The sequence below is a fragment of the Sardina pilchardus genome, chromosome 10, assembly GCF_963854185.1.
Source record: "Sardina pilchardus chromosome 10, fSarPil1.1, whole genome shotgun sequence".
NCBI classification, from domain to species: Eukaryota; Metazoa; Chordata; class Actinopteri; order Clupeiformes; family Clupeidae; genus Sardina; species Sardina pilchardus.
In genome coordinates this window covers 23239310-23257814 of record NC_085003.1, presented here as the reverse complement: position 1 = coordinate 23257814, position 18505 = coordinate 23239310, and the positions used below count along the sequence as shown (strand labels likewise).

Below are 18505 nucleotides of genomic sequence, written 5' to 3'. Positions count from 1 at the left end.
AACACATCTGGGCAAAGACAACAAAAATAACCTTTAACATGTGCAAAGGTGAACAAAAGAGCTTGATGTGCATAATCAAATATTTGTCATACATTTAATAGAGGTAGCCTATGAAGATATACAGCATAATTGTATACACGTATGTAAATATATACAAGTAAAAATGATCAAGAAATAAACAATGTCATTGTTCCTGAGCGTTATCTTCTACTGGTTTTAATCCCATCAGCTCAGTCCTCAGCTCGCCTGGCTTGGGTGGGATGTCAGGAATGGTCTTGGAAAAACATAAAAACAGACTAAGTTTAGTTGCACACAACATGTTAGTATAGGCCTATAGTACAATAGTACAACGTTGGATAATGCATACCAGGTCTGGTCTGTAGTATTGGTGAACGACTTGCGCTCCTGCAAACATGGACAGTATACTCGCACCTAACATTCGCAGATACCTCGGCCATGACACCCCAGCTGGCATGTTGAATGACTGCGCCCGTGATGTATCTGAAAAAATACACAAACAAGGACAAGCCTTTTTAAGAATAGCAGCCTTTTACATCACAAGGAAATACTTTGTATGCTAACGTTGCATCATGGACATGGACAAACTAGTAGCCTAAACATCCCAAGGTAAACTACGCTGAGAGCAGCTTACCTTCGATATGAGAATATGGCAAAAAGTAGTCTTCTTTAAAACAATTAGTCTACATCGCTCTTACATATTCACTAACAAGGTCGTGATATCCAAACAACAGCAAGTCTGACAGATGACAGATCACAAGCCAGCTTTGTGGCTGTAGACCTATTACGTTAGTTTATGAGACGCTGCTGTTAGTTACCACAGATAATCAACGACTAAACTAACCTTATCGCACGGGTTGTGTCAATAAACTGTCAATAGTTTATATCCAGGCACACCTGTTTTGTAAAAGAAGCACACCACCTTGAGCATGGGCATTACAGTAGAAAGCTGCGTGAAACTAGCGACAATACAAACTATTCCAATATGACCGCCACTAATACTTCAAAATAAAAGCTTTTACTGTCTATGAATAAAAGTCAAAACTTTTTTTCAAATCATTGACAGGTCAATAATTAGCCTAATGTAAAACATTATTACGTTAACAAAGGTAAATAAAAGTTTGGAAAAGATTTAAACACGTAATTTCAATCGAAAATACACCACAAAAATGCAACATTATTTCTACTGTAGGCTATTGCACAGTGTTGAATTAAAATCCTGAGGTTGAAAACAAAGTTGCGCATATTTAAAACGGTTGAAATGGAAACCTTTTGACATGTACTTTAAGAATTGTAGTACATCTTATTTGGATTCCATTTCACCCCCCATTTAAATATGCAAAACTAATTGTTTTCACAGCCACACAATTTGAAGAAGTTCAACATAGGCTTAGGCTATGTGTCAATGACAAGTGTCACTTGTAGTAGCCTACAGACTTAATATGGCGAATTTGATATTAATATATATTCTGAATGATATGGATATGGATAATGATATGGATTCCATTTCACTGTCCTTTTAAATATGAAAAACATACAGTATGATTTTTCAGTCACAGAAATCAAAGTTATACCTCAATTGCAAAGCCATGTCGGTTCATCCTTTACAGCATTAGGAAGGCTTCTTGTAGAGGCCATATCCAGCAAAATCACGTTGAAAAGTCGTTGAAAAGACGTCTTGTCAAGTCGTCGAAACAACGGCCCAGTTTGGTTTAAAAGTGAAAGGTTAGATGACGTCTTTTCATGGTTGTTGAAAAGACGTCTATGGAAAGACGCCTTTTCAACGTTTAAATTTGGTTGAAACCACGTCTTGTTTAGGTGCTGCCATGGACCTACTTTCAACCAGAATTTTGCTGTTATATATTAATTTATAAGCCTATATTATCCTATTATAGGCTTTTAAATAATGTGCATTAAGCACTTACTAACTTTACCATTACCCATACTATTGCTGTTAAAATAAGCCTATATTATCCTATTATAGGCTTTTAAAATGTGCATTAAGCATTTTCATTTACCAACTTAACCATCTAGATGATAAATACATAATCTAATAGGCCTACATTACAATAGCAAGCTAGGCGTAAACAAACAGTCAAACAAACGTTATCCATTTCATTGTAATTTTATTTAATTCTTGAAGTCTCCGCCACCGGACCGTCCAGGTGCATCATGTTTAAGATGATCTGCCTCAGCTCTCCCGATGTCACGGTCAGCCTTGTTGCTCCAGTTTTCACCGCAGCTGAAATGACAGGAAACATTTTCATTAACAGTGTTTCCCATACATTGAGTAATCTGTGGCGGGCCGCCACGAAATAATGTTCTATGTTGTACGATTGAAATTATTTTTAAATCATGTTATCAATTGAATCACTTTCATTGAGCTGCGCGCACGCAGCTTTTTCTTTGCCCGAATGAAACCACTGCATCTGCATGTGCATTTAACAAAACATTAACGATTGTTGAAGGATTGTTGTTGCCACATACGGCGAGCTAAACTGCTATTAATTCTGCTTAACATGCGGCGCAAATGTGTTCAAAACGGCGGCATTCAAGTGAACTTTTGCTAACGTCTCACAACGTAGCCCACATTAGGGAGACTAAACTAAGTTATGCATTCGAGCCGTATCACTAAGCGTTAGAATAGTGTAACGAAGAGACTCTTGTGTGGTCTCAACCGCTGGCCGGTGAAGTACCCGATCCAACGCTGCCTCCACAGCAGCTTACGAGGAAAACCCCCTGACTGGGAAGCGACAATCAGTCCTCACTCCTACATCCCCGGCCTTAGCTAGCGTCTCCTAACCCTCTCTGGCTTCACCGCGGGCAGCCCTGAACACGCAGGTGTTATCAATTACAATGTACAATTCCAATTCACATTGATTTCCCCCACAGATCCGCCCCCACACAAGAGTCTCTTCGTTGACACTATTCTAACGCTTGGAGATACAGCTCGAATGCATAACTTAGTTTAGTCTCCCTAATGTAGGCTACGTTGTGAGACGTTAGCAGAGTTAACTTGAATGCAGCAGTACGGTGTACATTTTAGGACCGTACAGCAGCCGTTTTGAACACATTTGCGCAGCATGTTAAGCAGAATTAATAGCAGTTTAGCTCGCGCGAGTCTCCTTGTTACGTTTGGATGTCGAATTTAGCATGCTAACAGGTACTTTTCTCTTCCGCTGTCGTGAATGAACAGCTGACAGCGCGGCCGCATTTAGAAGGCGTCACGACGTGATTATTTCTGAGATTCTGATATGTTTTCAAAACTGGAATTTATTGTGCATACGTCATGGTTGAAAACTTATCAGAATCTCAGAAATAATCACGTCTGCAGTCGTCTTAAAACGGCTACATCAAGTCAAACCAGACCGACATAAAAAAACACACCTCCAAAGTGTAGTTTTAGGTTGTTTTGGATAGAAGCGTCTGCTGATTGACTAAATTACCAAATGCGGGGGGGAAAGGAAAATGTATAGCACACTAAAGCATAGGGAAATATAAATGTATTTCACTCACAGCATTAAGGGTCCTGTTGGTTGTGGTTAGCGGAGGGAGGTCCCAGGAAGAGGCCACGTTCTGTACCCTTCCCATTTCTTCAGCTGATAGGTTTGATTCCACCTCCAGCTTGAAGATGGAGAGCATGAAAGAGATACATAATGGTTAGACAGTGTGTTAAAAGTTTATAGAATCATAATAGTGGGTCCACCAGTTGACTCCTCAGTTTTTCTAAAATCATTATAAAATCAAAGACCCACAGTCTTTTGGGGGCAACACACAAACAACAACAAAACAAAATAAAAACACAACATAACATCAAACATTAGTATTTTCTATGTAAACATACAAGCCTGATTGTTTCTCTAATGTCCAGGTCTGCACAGTCCTCCAGGTTTACTGTAGCCGTGTCTGGGCTCCCACGAAGCAGTATGGACAACCACATCACAGAGTCCAGACAAGCAGGGTCCTCCATGAAGGAAAGAGTGCCCCACAATTATCCCAGCCACAATGAACATATCACTGAGAAAGGGAGAAGCTGAGGGGACCAAATGACCAGGCTCTCCTTCAAAGTGGTGTAACAATGGTGTTTGCTGTTTCAAAAAAAAAAGACAAAAAAGCAAAGTTAGAATAAAACAACTTTGCTTGCTACAACACTTAGAAATAATAAAATTCAGTACATAGTGAACCGTACACTGTTCAGATTCTTCAAAGTCATCCAGCAGTTACTTTAGCTTAGAATAATGGCTTCAAACACATTTTGAGACAGAACTTGAAATAATAGATGAAAATGGTTTTACGTAAAGTTTTTTTTTTTACCCTGAGTAGCATTCACCATCTGACAGTACTAGCAGTTGCAGTTCTGGAAGTTGATGGTAGATCTTCCAGGGACACACTTAAGAGTTGATGTGCTGAGAAGACAAATGAGCAAAGGCTTTAGAAAAAGCAACAGTTACACAGAAAAATGACAGGAATCCCAGACCTCAAAAGCAGCGTCTAGTAAAAACACGCTGGAAGTGTCACTTCTTACATAACCAATTTCCAAAAATAATCATTAAACACAAACCCATCAGAACTTATTGACACAGTCTATAACACAGGAGGAAGAGGGAGACACACACACAGACCAGGAAACCAGGGGACACAAGGGACCACAGGGGATAGTCCAACAAGGGGGTACATAGCTTCGGCGCTACAATACAATCACATAAACACACAACTAGTTTCCCCTACCTTTCACTTTAAAATACCAACATATTGCACAACCTGGGCATCTGAGCCTCGACAATGATGACCACTCTGTTACTACTCTGTGCCAAATGACAGTCAATAAATAGATAGATATTACTATCATTATTATTCATAATAATAATAATAACAACAACAACAATAACACTATTAACATGCTGCACAACTGGTCAACAGGTTCTCCACGTCTGGTAATGATGACTGCTTGCTATGAACCATAAACAATAAATGGAGAGCGGGCCTAATAGCGATTCTGGTATTTAAAATAGTCCTGTTGGCAACAAGTACAAGTTGTTGCTACCAAAATGCTACAACAAAAATGAAGTGGATAACAGCGCGCTGCTTGTCTACTCTAGTTTAGTGTATCTAGCAGGACGGTGGAGAGATATCCATGGTTACAAAGGACTCTTCGGGACGGGTAGATCTAGCCGCGAAAAAAATTCAAATTTTCGCGCTACCTTTGTGAACGTTCTAAGCAGGTCCACGAAATCATGCGTGTTGCAATCAGGTTCCTAACTTCCTACGTTACCACAAACGGCCCTAAATTGTGTCGAATAGATCAGACAGAAAATACTTTCCTTTCATAGAGATAACGGGACCTAACAGCAATTACAAACGGGTTTCAAGTCCGACTACATTATCAGCGGTAGAGTGAATTAACACAGAAGAATTTCTCCACTCAAGTAAAACTAGCCCAGGACAGGTTAAGTTAGCATGGTAACATACAGATCCTCGATTACTCCGCTGTCCGCATAATCATCTCTGATAGCACTGTTGATGGTGTTCAGAGCATTCGTCTCGTTTAGGCAAAACTGACTCTCGATCAAAATGTTACATTTCTACTTCCTAAATCATAGGCATAAACTCACTTACCTCAGTAGCAGGTTCCATCTTCACGCTGTTCTTCAACGGCTTCAACTGACTGTGTGTTTCAAACAAAGTTCGAAATGGGCTCGGCTACGGCTTCCCGCCTCCGTTCCTCTTGTACATGCGCAGAGTTCACTCCTGTCTCCTTTACGTGAACATTTATGTGATTTTTTTTTTTTATCAGAATTTTAATTACTCATTATTTCAATGACTGATTTTTTTCCATCTGAATTTTTCCTCTGATTTTTTTTTCAGAGGGGAGAAGGCTAAAAACAGAGTTGTCCGTCCATATCAACTGTTGCCATGAGTAAACAAACAAAAGTCACACACGCAGTTAACGGCAGCCAAGATGGCGGCGCCGGGCGCCCGTAGAGTTCGCGGCGGATTTGGGCAATCCCCGGGGGGGAAAGATGGTCGACAGGAACGATAATGTAGTCCTAGGTAGACTATAACTGATAATTTACATCAGGATTTAATTAGTTGATATGTGGTCTGAAAAAGGACGTGCTAAAGACGTCTTTCCTTAGACCAAAATGGGCCGGCCAAAACAAGACCATTATTCTACGTCTAATTTTGGTTGAAATCAGGGCCATGACGGACCGACGGGATTTAGCCCAAATATCAACGTTGAAATGACGTCGTGTGCTGGGGGGGCGCGGTTCTCTCCAAGCTGGACTATTGTAATTCACTATTAGCTGGCATACCTGCTTAAGGTCACTACAACTGAATGCTGCAGCACATCTAGTCTTCAATCAGCCAAAGGACACATGTAACTTCTCCCTTAGTTACTCTCCACTGGCTTCCTATAGTGGCCAAAATTAAATTTAAATCTCTCAGTTTGGCCTGGACCCTGACTGGATGTGCTCCATGCTACTTGAATTCAATGATCAAGATGTACGTTCCCAGCCGCCCACTACGGTTTTCTGATGAGCGTCTGCTGTGTCGACCGACGACAAACGCTAGGTCAAATTCAAGATTTTCTTCATCAGTGGTTCCACGTTGGTGGAATGAGTTGCCCAGTACTCTCTGTTCCAACAATAGTTTTGGATCATTCAAAAGGTTGCGCATATATTTGTTCAATATGCACTTAATGTACTGTACTTAATGTTAAAAGTGCTTCTCATGATTATGGTTTGTATGTTTTTTTTCCATTAGGCCATTGTTTAAATTACAAGATTTAAAAAAACATTACAAGAATGATCACCAACTTGAACAGAATTTTAATAGAACAAGGGGAACTTGTTGATAAGACAAAGGCACTTAAGTGTTCATAAAAACAGCAGAAAGACACTTGCTTGTAAACATAATGCTAGCTCGACACACAGGATTCAGGAAGCTTTTATATTCGTCACAAATGTGATTGAGATTTGTGGCACCACTGTAAAAATGCAAACAAAAGCACAACTCTAATGTCTGAGAGCTTCCCAGCTCACCTATGCACACGCTGATGTATTTTCATAGTGGTTGCAGTTGAAAATCTCTTTTCACACAACTTACACGCATAGGGTTTCTCCCCAGTATGCGTGCGCATGTGTATCTTTACCAGGTTACTGGTGCTAAATCGTTTGTCACACACAGTACAGGCATACGGTCGGTCCTTCGTGTGGAATCTCCTGTGTACAGTCAGATGGCACGCCATCCTATAGGCTTTGCCACAAATCTCACACTTATGTGGCCGTTCTCCGGTATGAAGCCGCATATGAATCAATAAAGCCCCTGAGGTAATATAGGCTTTTCCACACACAGAACACAAGTGGGGTTTTTCCCCCGTGTGCACTCGCCTATGCGCGGACATAATTGACTGCTGGGTAAAGCTCTTCCCACACACCGAACAGCTGTAGGGACGCTCCCCCGTGTGCACGCGTATGTGGCACTGCAACGTGAACCGAGACTTGAACGTCCTGCCACAGTAGGAGCACAGGTGCCCGGGCGTGGCCGTGGCCCGCTCTGCAAGCACCTCTGGGTGAACGGCCTGATGCCGTTTCAGACCTTGCAGGGTTGCAAACCCTAATCCGCACAATTTGCACAAGTGATCCCTTCCAGTGACTGAGACGTGGGAACTCTCTGTGGGTTGGGACGGTGGACCGCTGGCAGCCGTGTCAGTCCTCTGAGAGACGGTCTCCAGCGAGCTGCTGTTTGGTGAGGATCCTCCAGTATCACTTCCTGTGGATGTTGGGGCCGCCTTCTCGCTCCTACTGTTGTCAGTGCTCTCCTGATTACTTGTATAACCTGCGGGTTCAAGTGAATCATAAGCCTGGAGTACATGCCGTCTGATGTCTACGAAAAAAATGAAAAATAAAAATATTCAGGGCTACCTAGTTCGACTTGCTACAGCTAGAGCAGCCAAGCAGCTACATTGCTACAGCAATAATCTCACCATTAGTTCCAGTCATCTCCACCTTCTGTTGGTTCAAATGTCTTTCATTCAAGTCTCTCTGTGGATGTTCATTCAAGCATCCCAGAATGTCGTCTTCTTCATCCAGATCCCCACCTAGATCCTCATCATTCGTCGGCCACCTGTCCACGTTTTCATCCACAGTTCTTTGTCCATCTCTTTCCTTGACTGAAGGCTGGGTGTCCCTGGACAACGAAATGCTTTTCTCAGTGTCAGCTTGTTCACGGGGCCAGGCAATGGACACCGATAGTGTGGAGAGAATAGTATTTGGCTTCATGGCTGAAGATGAAGATCCTGGAACCCCCAAAACAATATTAGTACTTAACTGATCTTTATACACTCGTCTCGTAGTTCATTTTAAATCATGATTGATGCAATAAAACACACAGTGGTTTGCGTTTTCTGTTTGTTTTGTACTAACCTGGATCCAACAGCCCATTTTTGACGTATTGCAACAAATTCCGAAGTTTTTTTGGTTCAATATTTAGGGAATCTTCCAAGTGTAAGGGGTCATCAAGCAAAGAAGCTACCTGTAATGGCAAAATAAGGTAAGATCTTTGTGAATCCAGGGAATTCAATCATCTCAAACATCACTGCTCACTGATTTAGATAAAGGCCTAAATCCAGCCAAAGTACATCTGTATGCTGATGATACCATCTTATACACTATTGGTTCCTCTAGACACTCTGGATTCTTTACAAACTGCCTTCATATCCAATCAGAATGCTTTGTTGCAGTTAAAGCTAGCATTAAACACAAAGAAAACCAAGTATATGATATTCACACGCTCAAGATCATGTCCTGATGGTCATTTAACAACACTTGATGGCGCCTCCTTGGAGAGGGTTATGTCGTATAAATATCTTGGCATTTGGCTGGACCAAAAACTCACATTTGAAGTACATATAAACAATCTTTTAAAATAGCTAAGACCTAAGGTCGGTTTTTATTTTCGTTTAAAAAAAAAGCTTTTCATTTCTAACAAGAAAAAGACTGGTCCAGAGTACTTTTCTCTCAGTGTTGGATTATGGTAACACAATTTATATGCATGCACCTTTATATCTCCTCCAAAAGCTGGATGCAGTCTATCACTCTGCATTGCGGTTTGTAACAGGGGCCCCCGCAAGAACTCACCACTGTGATCTGTACTCTAAAGTTCAATGGCCATCTTTGTATTTAAGGCAGAAATTGCACATGTTACTTTTCATTGCTAAAGCATTGTTGTGCAAACTCCCCCGCTGTATCTGTGATCTTCTAACTTTTTGCACATCATCATATAGCACACGTTCCTCACACAAGTTATTACTGCAGTCTGTCACCCCTCGTACTTTCTGTTTTTGCTCCACATCTGTGGAATGACTTGCAGAATACATGGAGTATGGACTCTTTGCATTCATTGGATACTTTTAAGAGAGAAATTAATACTGTGTGCACTGAGGAATGTCATTGCTTTTAGAGGTATTTCACAAAACTCTTAGCTGCTATACTGTGTTTTATGTAAATGTGTAAATGTGTCTGAAACTATTTGTTTGGCTGCCATTTTGACCAGGACTCCCTGGCAGAAGAGACTAGGGATGTCACGAGAACCGATACTTGCGATACCTCTCGATTCTAAAATGAAAAAACACCGGCGATGCCTATTTTTTTGAAGCACCGTAAGCACCGACGCCAGCATAAGCATCGGTGCTGCGACTCTTCCGGAACTGATGGGGGCAATAGCAGAGGTGTGGACTCGAGTCATGTGACTTGGACTCGAGTCAGACTCGAGTCATGAATTTGATGACTTTAGACTCGACTTGACAAAATATAAAAAGACTTGCAACTCGACTTGGACTTTAACATCAATGACTCGGACTTTCACTTGGACTTGCGCCTATTGACTTGTAAAGACTTGCTACTTCCCATAAAAAAAACGAAAGACAAAAAGATAAAATGTAGACACGGACTTTATTTATGTGTGTGCGGCTGTGCGTGAGACAATGCGCGTATTCGGCACAAAATCCAATCAAATCACTTACTGTAGCCTAGATTGTTTTGATTCGACAGCGGCCAACCACGCGGAACAAGCTAGACAACACGCAGGGCCAGACAACGGACGTGAATGCTCCAGCAAAATGATACCTAAGATTATTTCGTTAATTCGTCTGCCTACAAAAATTACGTGGAGACCAACAAGAAACGAATGACTGTGTAGAACTTGTTAAATTCCTCCCAGCTTCATCGACATATGCCTGGTAGGCTACTATGAAAACAAACTGGTAGCCTACCCTACTGATTCTGTTGTCTAATTGATGGATTTAACCACGATTAGGATTAGGCTTTTAAAAGGTGGAACATTTTCACCTCAAACGTGAGCTGTACTATCATATAGCCACTGCGTCTTTTTATGTACATTCACATTAAATCCATTCCACTAACATTATCAGGAGGAGAATAGGCTACCATAACGTTTTATTTTGAGCACTGGTTGTTACTCATTGGATACATATCAAACTCCATGTCATGGTAGAGTAAGTTAAGCACCCACCCAATTAAACATGACCAAGGAAAAAGTGAACGGGACAACAATGCCATGCCACGGTAACCTACCTAAATCATAGAAGTTAACATTGCTAGATATTTTACTATGACATCAGAAATATTTTCTTTACCTTGTCAGTTTTTTGAACATTCATTTTATTTAATGAAAACGTATATCCTTGAACTATGTGTGACTATTTTTCTAACCGAATGAAACCTAATTACGTTAACGTACTTCTTAAAGTGACAGGCACTCAATTAGACCTACACACCACCCTGTAATATCATTAAAGACAAGTGTAATCAATATGAAGTATTCAAATCACTGAATATTTTTAGCTATAAGTAATTATGCAGATCCTAAAATACTATAAATTGTTAACAAAATATGTCAAGTTTGTGAATTCAAAATATGAAATAGACACAAGACACACCATTTTCTGTGTGTGTGGACTGGAGGTTTGAGCAGAGACTAGATTGCCACTGCTGTGAGTTATCTGTATCCCCCTTATGGCAATACGGTTTTGCCTACATTTTCGTAATGTAATAAACATGGTCACATGTTATAAAACTATTTCAGCTTGTGTAGGCCTATCAGTGGTTTCTTAACAAATTGAACACATATTTTAACACATAGGGCCTATATTTCATTGAGAATGTGCTAGAGATACCATTTGACATTTCTGCTGGACAGATTTGCATCTCAACCTCTCCAGCACACACAAATTCAATTGACAAAATACCTGTTTCACTCGATTTTTAAAAAGACTCGAAAGGACTCGAAAGTCAGACAGTAGGACTTGGGACTTGACTTGAGACTTGTTGGCCTTTGACTTGGACTTGACTCGGGACTTGCCTGTCTTGACTCGGGACTTGACTCGGGACTTGAGGGCAATGAATTGAGACTAACTTGTGACTTGCCAAACAATGACTTTGTCCCACCTCTGGGCAATAGGCTACAGTGCTTCCCACACATAGACTAATTTGTGGCGATGTGCCACAGATTCAGCACCGGCCGCCACATATTGTTTCGTTACTTTTTTTTATTTATTTATCTATTTTTTAACGGTATTGAAAAACACGCAACATTCGTTAAGCTGAATTTCCTTTCCCTGCTCTCCCTCTCTGTCACGCGTCTGTCTCTCATGAACACACATATGCACACACACACACACAGCCTGTCTCCATGAAAACCAAGATCATTCCTGGAAGCGTGGTCGTACTGATGCACCTGACGCTGCCCGGGTGGAAGCATAGTTCTTCCGCAGCTTTTGTAGATTATACGTGCAACTTTACCAAACAGTAAAAGTAAAGTAAAAGTTAACTTGTTCTCCTTGGCCCGCTCTCGTACAGTACGTGCTCAATGGACACCCGCCCACGACATGCACATTTAATCCAAATAAAACATTCACAATCGTGAACGCAATGACGCACAGAAGACGATTAGCTAAATTACTGTTTAAAATCCGGTTAGCATCATTAGCTAGTCTATGCTGCAGACATTAAAACTCTTGCATTCAAGTTGACTGACCATCTCAATACCAATGTTTTTCAACTCCAAGTCTTAAAAGGTTCTGTCCCAAGGAGAAAAAGTAGCTTACCTTGAAACTTAAACACATGTGGAGAAACTGAACAGTCCATCCAGTATGATAAGCTTAGCCTGCTACTTTGTTTACAAAATGTTGAGGCTTCAACCAGACAGCTGAATTTAAGAGGTGGAGTTGTAATATGAATAGTAGGCTATAATCTGCATAAAGTTTGCTGCTAATGAAGATCAGAAATTTCATATAGAATGTATAAATAGTTACAGAATGTGTGTGTGTTTCAAATAAAGACTTTACATCTTGTAGGCTAAAAAAAAATCATTCACATTATATGAAAGCAGAGCGATAAAAAGCCGATGCAAGTTGTTGGTTTTTATACAATTCCATTAGAAAAGTGATTTAATTAATTATGTGTAAGCCTATGTGATATGCTCGCAATTGGATACTGTATTCTGTTATGCTCTGTATGTTATAGAAATTATATTTCAGTATTCTGCAAATATTTCAATAAAGAAATTCATTAAGTACATGGGATTTTAGAAAATCCTTTTTTTAACGATAGTATCGAATTTGGCATCGAGAATCGTGTAATTTTACTGGTATTGGCACCGACTACTGATTTTTTGGTATCGTGACACCCCTAGAAGAGACGCTTAGTCTCAATGGGACAATCCTGGCTAAATAAAGGTTAAATAAATAACTGCTCATGCTCATGTTTGTTAGTCAAATGGAATGAATAAATGGGCCCAGAATAGTAATGCTTCATGCCAGGCATTGGTCATGTAGCCTCCTCTAAATTGTTGAGCGCTGCTGTAGCAGGCAGCTCACTGCTCCAGGTTAGTGTGTGCTTCACTAATTCACAGATTGGGATAAATGCAGAGAACAAGTTTCCCTCAAAGGATAAGGAGAGATACACTTATACTGATTTCTTCTGACTGCTCTGAGTATATTTGTTTAATGAATATGCAAGAATAGTGTTATTTTACCAAACTGTATACCATCCTAGAGAGGAAGTTTCCCATAAAATTGGTAGTTATAGACAAGACTTTAAATAATACCGCCCTTGAACAGGCAACATTTGTAGCATAACAGTACACACCTGATGGAAGCTAGGTACTGGTAATAGCTTTTCCAGGCTGTGAAGAAATTCCCACACCATTGACTGCAGGGCTGCATCATATTTGGGACCATAATGCAGTGGGTAGATTTCCTGAAACAATGCAGGAAGAGATGATGCTACATTTAAAAAAAAAACAACCAAAAAAAAAACCAATATGTACCTATAAAAATGATTCCACCCTTGGATATGTTCCCGTTGTATTGCTTTTATAAATGGCATTGGTCCATTTAATCTAGCATTTTTTTTTACAATAATTTACTAAAAATATAACACTTTAATGTCAAAGTGAAAGCAGATTTCTCCAACGCAATGTTCATTAATTAAATATAAATGTTGAATAAGTGGTGGCTTGGTTTGAAAAGTGTTGTTCACCTGGCAGAACTTGAGCAGTTCTGCAAAGAAAATAGAGTGGAATCGCAATATCCAGATGTGCAAACCTAATAGAAACCTTTCCACACAGGCTCCATGCTGTAATTGCTGCCAAACATGCATCTATTTACTAAATACTGACTTGAAGGGGGTAAATATTTATGCAGTCTTGCATTAAATATTTGTAATTAACCAACATTACTTTGTAATAGTTTGTTTTCATCCAAGTGATATTGACCACGATTCAATTGATAAAATAAATAAAAAGTGGGAATATCCAAGGGAGTGAATATTTTTTTAGGTACTGTATGTTCATGCTATACATACAGACTACAGTTGATGACATTATCAATATTGTGGACACACCTTTCTTGCAGCAGTTGCCAGAAATTAAACCAACAAAGAAAAATAACCCAGATATAAAAGTAGCAGTAGTATACATCATAGGCGCACACAACATTAGTCATACTACTACGAGACAAATCTGATTAAATTCACACAGGGAACAACATATGATGTTATGGTCTCTTCTCGGGGGAAATCTGAGTATACAAAATGCATTTCAAAGGGCATTTCATGTTCTGAGACTCACCAGGAAGAAATGCTTCTTCTCCTGAGGACTCCTTAAGATGGTTTGGATGAGATTGACAAAGTCGCTCACTGCAGCATTCACCATTGGATCCTTATTCTTAAAATACAACAATAAGAGTAACTATTGAGAAGGTGCATTAATTATTATGCATGTCAGAAAAAACATGCATCCTTTTGAAGCCTACCAGCCTACAGCCTTCATGACAAATATACCAATTTGTGAAGTGCAAGGCTACAATCTCATTCTCTGCCCTGAGGTCTACACCCGGCCTAAAGCCTCAAAGACTGAATTGATATCTGTTGAGTGATTGAGTTTGAGAGGCTGTCAGGGTTCAAAATGCTAAGAACAGGAATGGGACAGCACCTGTGACATATTGATAATCGACAAGACCAGCTTTATTGACCGGGTTTGCGCAAACAAACTAGGAATTTGACTCTGGTTAATCTTTGCTCTCAAAGTACTCTCAACACTCAACAATATCATAAAAAGAATAAAAATACAGAACACGTTTCCATTTTATGGCAGTGATTTGCTGATGCTTTTTTTCAAGCCAGCCTCCCTTTGCGTATCCCCGTCTTTCATATCACAATGCTATACATTTTTGGTAATGCCTTTGAGTGGTCTGCAAGTCAGCATTAACTTTAGGAAAGGGCACAGAAAAGGGTACGACTGAGCCCTCATGCACTTCATAATTTCACAGTGGGACAACCCTAAGTCCTGATGAACTTAACAGCGGGAACACACATCACAGTCTGAGTCTTCGTGGTGGAGAATGGGACTGAGCCAGTCTTACCATATCTGAAGCAGATTTAGCGATGCTGTAGAGCCTGTCCAGGTGTGGCTGCATTGTCTGTAGATTCACTGATGGTGTATCACGGCATAATTCTAGAATGAACTTGAAAGTATAAACATGTTGAGGTGTAACGAAAGTCAGACAATCTCAGCAATTTAAACAATACAACACCAACACGTTCACTTCTCTCTCACCTTTGCTCTGAGGCCAAGAAGTAGTTCAGCCCTTTTCTTAGCACTAAGTAGGTCTGGCAGCACCTCCAAAATAACACAGACAAACTCCTCCAGCCTGGTATAGTACTTGACTTGGCGCTGCTCTGCCACCCGCCACAAAATCGCTGAGAGCAGCCGCAATGGTGGCACACAGAGACGCAGGGAGGACAGGGGAACTACAAGTAGAGACGTAGCATTCATCAGCATCATTAATACATCAATATTGCCAAAAACATCCAAAATCCCCTTGCACAGCCATTTAAGTTGGGTCGTTGGGCGCTGGTGACTTGCAGGCTTACGATTAATACAATTAATATTAAGATTAATACATCAATATTGCCATTAACCGAGTCATGGCACATACAGAGACTGATTAACAAGTAAATGTTATCTAGGATAGTTATATAAACGCAACTGCATAACTGAATTTACATGACATGTTACTAAGTATTGCAACAGGTCTCTAAAGGTATGACCTGTAGCAAGACTTGGGGAAAATGCTTGAGCTGCTTTTGTTTTAGCTTTGTGCTCATAATAAACTCATAACGACCACACTGTTGAATACTTGCCATTAAGCAACCTTTGCTGTGGTGTGGAGCGACTTGGGTAACACCCTGGAGGAGAACTTGATGTGGGTGATTGTGATGTGGCGGCACAGGTCCCTCTGAATGGCTTGTGTGAGTGTGGTGAGGTTTTCTGGCTGCTGTGTTTCTCTGCCGCAGCTAAAACAAAATAGGCTACCAGTTAAGTTCGGAGCTGAGATCACAGAAACATTAGCATGGGTGATCCTGACCATAGGTAAGCGCAATGCATTTGAATGTGCTCTGCAGATGTCTGGCAATTTCCGAGGAGGAAAGAATTATCACATGAATTGTCACTTTGCAGCAAACTGTATTCAGCAATAGGCTACCAATGATAAAACATAGCAGGGTGATTGTCGCTTTGGAAACATTTTTTTCTTTACATTTTTAGATTTAGTGTCTTTCTTTGGGGGGCAAGACAATACAGACTAACAAGTGGAAAAGGACTATGGGGACAGATGATGCATTATGATACCACAAAAATCTAGATTCACCAGATTTACCCCAAAATGGCCTTTATCCATGGTAAAGCAATAGAAACACCTAAACACGTAATAAAATTAATTTGTAATTAATAGTAAAGAGCTAGCTTATTTTGACGTGTTTAGATGTATAATGAAAGCACCGATTTTATATCCATGTATTCTCATGTCTGGCTTTACTATCAATTTGGTATAGGCTATAACTTATATCTTGCCTTGATTCGCCGGGCGGCGACCGTAAACGGCGTCCATTAGGTCGAACCACCTCCACATCTTTCGGTTTGACCCACTCCGGTTGTTGTGATCCTTTACCTGCCGGTAATCAGACTTCAGCTTCTTCAGCTTTTCACGGCACTGCTGAGAAGTCCGGATGTAGCCATGGCTGGCCATCAGCTGGGCTATCTCCCGGAACACCTTCTCATTTCGCGTTGCTCCAACCAGTTCCTTCTGTATGCGGCCCTCAGCCACCATACTCAGAAAGGTCTGCACCTCGCTCACCGACCAAGAGTTGAATTTCCTTGTCTGGTCTTCCATCTTCACAAGTCTCTCTTGTGCCATTTCTTTATTCTTACAGGAACGTGGAGTGCCTCTAGCAGGTGTTGCCTCAGCTGCAGATGTCGGTCCTGAAGCCTGCAGGGTTGAAGGGTCTTCGCTGAGCACAGCAACCGAACACTCATCGGTTGCACAAACCGAGTCTTGAGGGGGAAAATAAAGTGTGAACATACGAAACGCATGCACGTAAACCACAACACAGTAACCGCGATAGGTGAGACACCGTAGCCTTCCAAAAGATAGCGTTGTTTGCTAGCTCACTAACAACTTACATGAGACACCTGTGCAACTTTTTACACACGTTAAAGTCTGAACATGTATTTGTTACGATATAAAACATGTATTTGTTAAGATATAAGCGTTGCACCAAGGGGATAAGAACAACACTTACCATTTGCTATCGCCTGCAACAAAGACGTCGCGTTATCCCCGCCATTCTCCTTGCCCTGGTTCAATCGGCGGTAAAGGGCGTCCATTTCGCCGAACCACTTCCACGTCTTTCGATTTGGCCCACTCCGGTTGTTGTGGTCCTTTGCCTGCCTGTAATCAAACTTCATCTTCTTCAGCTTGTCACGGCACTGCTGGAAAGTCCGGTGGTAGCCATGGCCGGCCATCAGCTGGGCTATCTCCCGGAACACCTTCTCATTTCGCGTTGCTCCGGCCAGTTCCTTCTGTATGCGGCCCTCAGCCATCACATTCAGAAAGGTCTGTACCTCGCTCATCGACCAAGGGATTACTTTACTTCTCTGGTCTTCCATCATCGCCATCTTATCTGCTGCTTTCGCAGGCGGCTGATCATTTAAAGATTCCCGAGCTTCGTCGCGCGTATGAGGTCATTTCATCTGACCAATCAGTGGACCCCCCCCCCCCCCCCCCCCCCCCCCCCACGGCTAAAACAAAGAGGCACAGAGCACATTACTCAATTTAGTAGAATAAGAAAAGGCAAATTAGGCTACCAAAAAAAAAGAGGCAAATAATAGCCTAATGATAGCCTAATAATAAATCTTTCAGGTCAAATGGCAAATTAGGCAATTGAAAAAATGGCAAATAAAAAAAAAAACGTATGTCAGGTCCAGATTAGGCCTAGGCCTACTGTATAGTGATGTGAAAGAAAATATACTGATCGTAAAAAGAAAAGAAAACTAAATAAATCAGTAAAAATGGTTTAGGTTGTAAAAACATATGGTTAGAATATAAAATAAACAAATAAATGCATAGCCTATAAAAGCACCAATAAATAAACACCTGTGCAAAGTATAGCTATGACTTATTCCTATGTGTAATGGCTGCAGGGCCAAAACTTTTTGTGTCTTTTTGTTCACCATGGGATTGTATATGACCCGGGGAGAAGCTGAAACTCTGTGCAATCAGAATCAGCTTTATTGGCCAGATTTGCGTAACAAACAAGGAATTTGACTCCGGTTATCTTTGCACTCAAGTACAACACTCAACAATAACTTAGCGAAACAGTAATAAAGAATACGGGCAGTAAGTGATGTATACAAATAAAGGAAAACAGTATGTACATTTACAAATAAATATATACTATGGGTGGCCTTGTTGTCTCTGTCAAGGTATACCATGGTCGTGGACACCCTAACAGGCACAGGCAAGACGCAGGATGCAATATACAATGAAGAGAGTGGGATAGTGCAGTATCAGTATGAGGTTTAAGATTAAAGCTGCCCTTTTCCTGACCCTGGACCGGTACAGGTC

The 18505-nt window shown here is 40.8% G+C and overlaps 2 protein-coding genes and 1 long non-coding RNA gene across 6 annotated transcripts; all 3 read right to left on the bottom strand.

Moving 5' to 3' along the window:
* Positions 1–80: 80 nt before the first annotated feature.
* On the bottom strand, positions 81–980 carry LOC134094113 (ubiquinol-cytochrome-c reductase complex assembly factor 6). 3 transcript variants are annotated; one of them, XM_062547499.1, is made up of 3 exons: positions 916–980; positions 368–501; positions 81–274 (listed from the first exon to the last, which is right to left on the bottom strand). In XM_062547499.1, the coding sequence occupies exons 1-3, from the start codon at positions 953–955 to the stop codon at positions 185–187; spliced, it is 264 nt and encodes an 87-aa protein (XP_062403483.1). In that variant the 5' UTR covers positions 956–980; the 3' UTR covers positions 81–184. The 3 variants fall into 3 exon arrangements, with proteins under 3 accessions (XP_062403483.1, XP_062403484.1, XP_062403485.1); XM_062547500.1 differs by having other exon boundaries at positions 863–979; XM_062547501.1 differs by lacking the exon at positions 916–980 and adding an exon at positions 653–856.
* A 1265-nt stretch (positions 981–2245) lies between these two features.
* On the bottom strand, positions 2246–6283 carry LOC134094695 (uncharacterized). The gene is made up of 5 exons (XR_009940471.1): positions 5635–6283; positions 4333–4424; positions 3863–4106; positions 3535–3642; positions 2246–2260 (listed from the first exon to the last, which is right to left on the bottom strand). It is a non-coding gene; the product is annotated as an uncharacterized LOC134094695 (long non-coding RNA).
* Positions 6284–6828: 545 nt separating this feature from the next.
* On the bottom strand, positions 6829–17591 carry LOC134094642 (uncharacterized). 2 transcript variants are annotated; one of them, XM_062548248.1, is made up of 10 exons: positions 17181–17591; positions 16453–16932; positions 15744–15896; positions 15157–15350; positions 14963–15064; positions 14170–14265; positions 13188–13298; positions 8445–8553; positions 8006–8317; positions 6829–7905 (listed from the first exon to the last, which is right to left on the bottom strand). In XM_062548248.1, exons 1-10 carry the CDS (start codon positions 17554–17556, stop codon positions 7058–7060), a joined length of 2781 nt encoding a protein of 926 aa, XP_062404232.1. In that variant the 5' UTR covers positions 17557–17591; the 3' UTR covers positions 6829–7057. The 2 variants fall into 2 exon arrangements, with proteins under 2 accessions (XP_062404232.1, XP_062404233.1); XM_062548249.1 differs by having other exon boundaries at positions 6829–7857; positions 17181–17590.
* Positions 17592–18505: the final 914 nt, after the last annotated feature.

Excerpts from the sequence above, each read along its gene's own strand:
- LOC134094113 (XM_062547499.1), bottom strand. The coding sequence starts at position 955 with ATGCCCATGCTCAAGGTGGTGTGCTTCTTTTACAAAACAG. Across the intron at positions 502-915 it reads GTGCTTCTTTTACAAAACAG|ATACATCACGGGCGCAGTCA; the intron begins GTGTGCCTGGAT and ends GTATTTTTTCAG. Across the intron at positions 275-367 it reads AATACTACAGACCAGACCTG|ACCATTCCTGACATCCCACC; the intron begins GTATGCATTATC and ends TGTTTTTCCAAG.
- LOC134094642 (XM_062548248.1), bottom strand. The coding sequence starts at position 17,556 with ATGGCGATGATGGAAGACCAGAGAAGTAAAGTAATCCCTTGGTCGATG. Across the intron at positions 8,554-13,187 it reads CAGTACCTAGCTTCCATCAG|GTAGCTTCTTTGCTTGATGA; the intron begins GTGTGTACTGTT and ends TTGCCATTACAG. Across the intron at positions 8,318-8,444 it reads AAATGGGCTGTTGGATCCAG|GATCTTCATCTTCAGCCATG; the intron begins GTTAGTACAAAA and ends TGGGGGTTCCAG.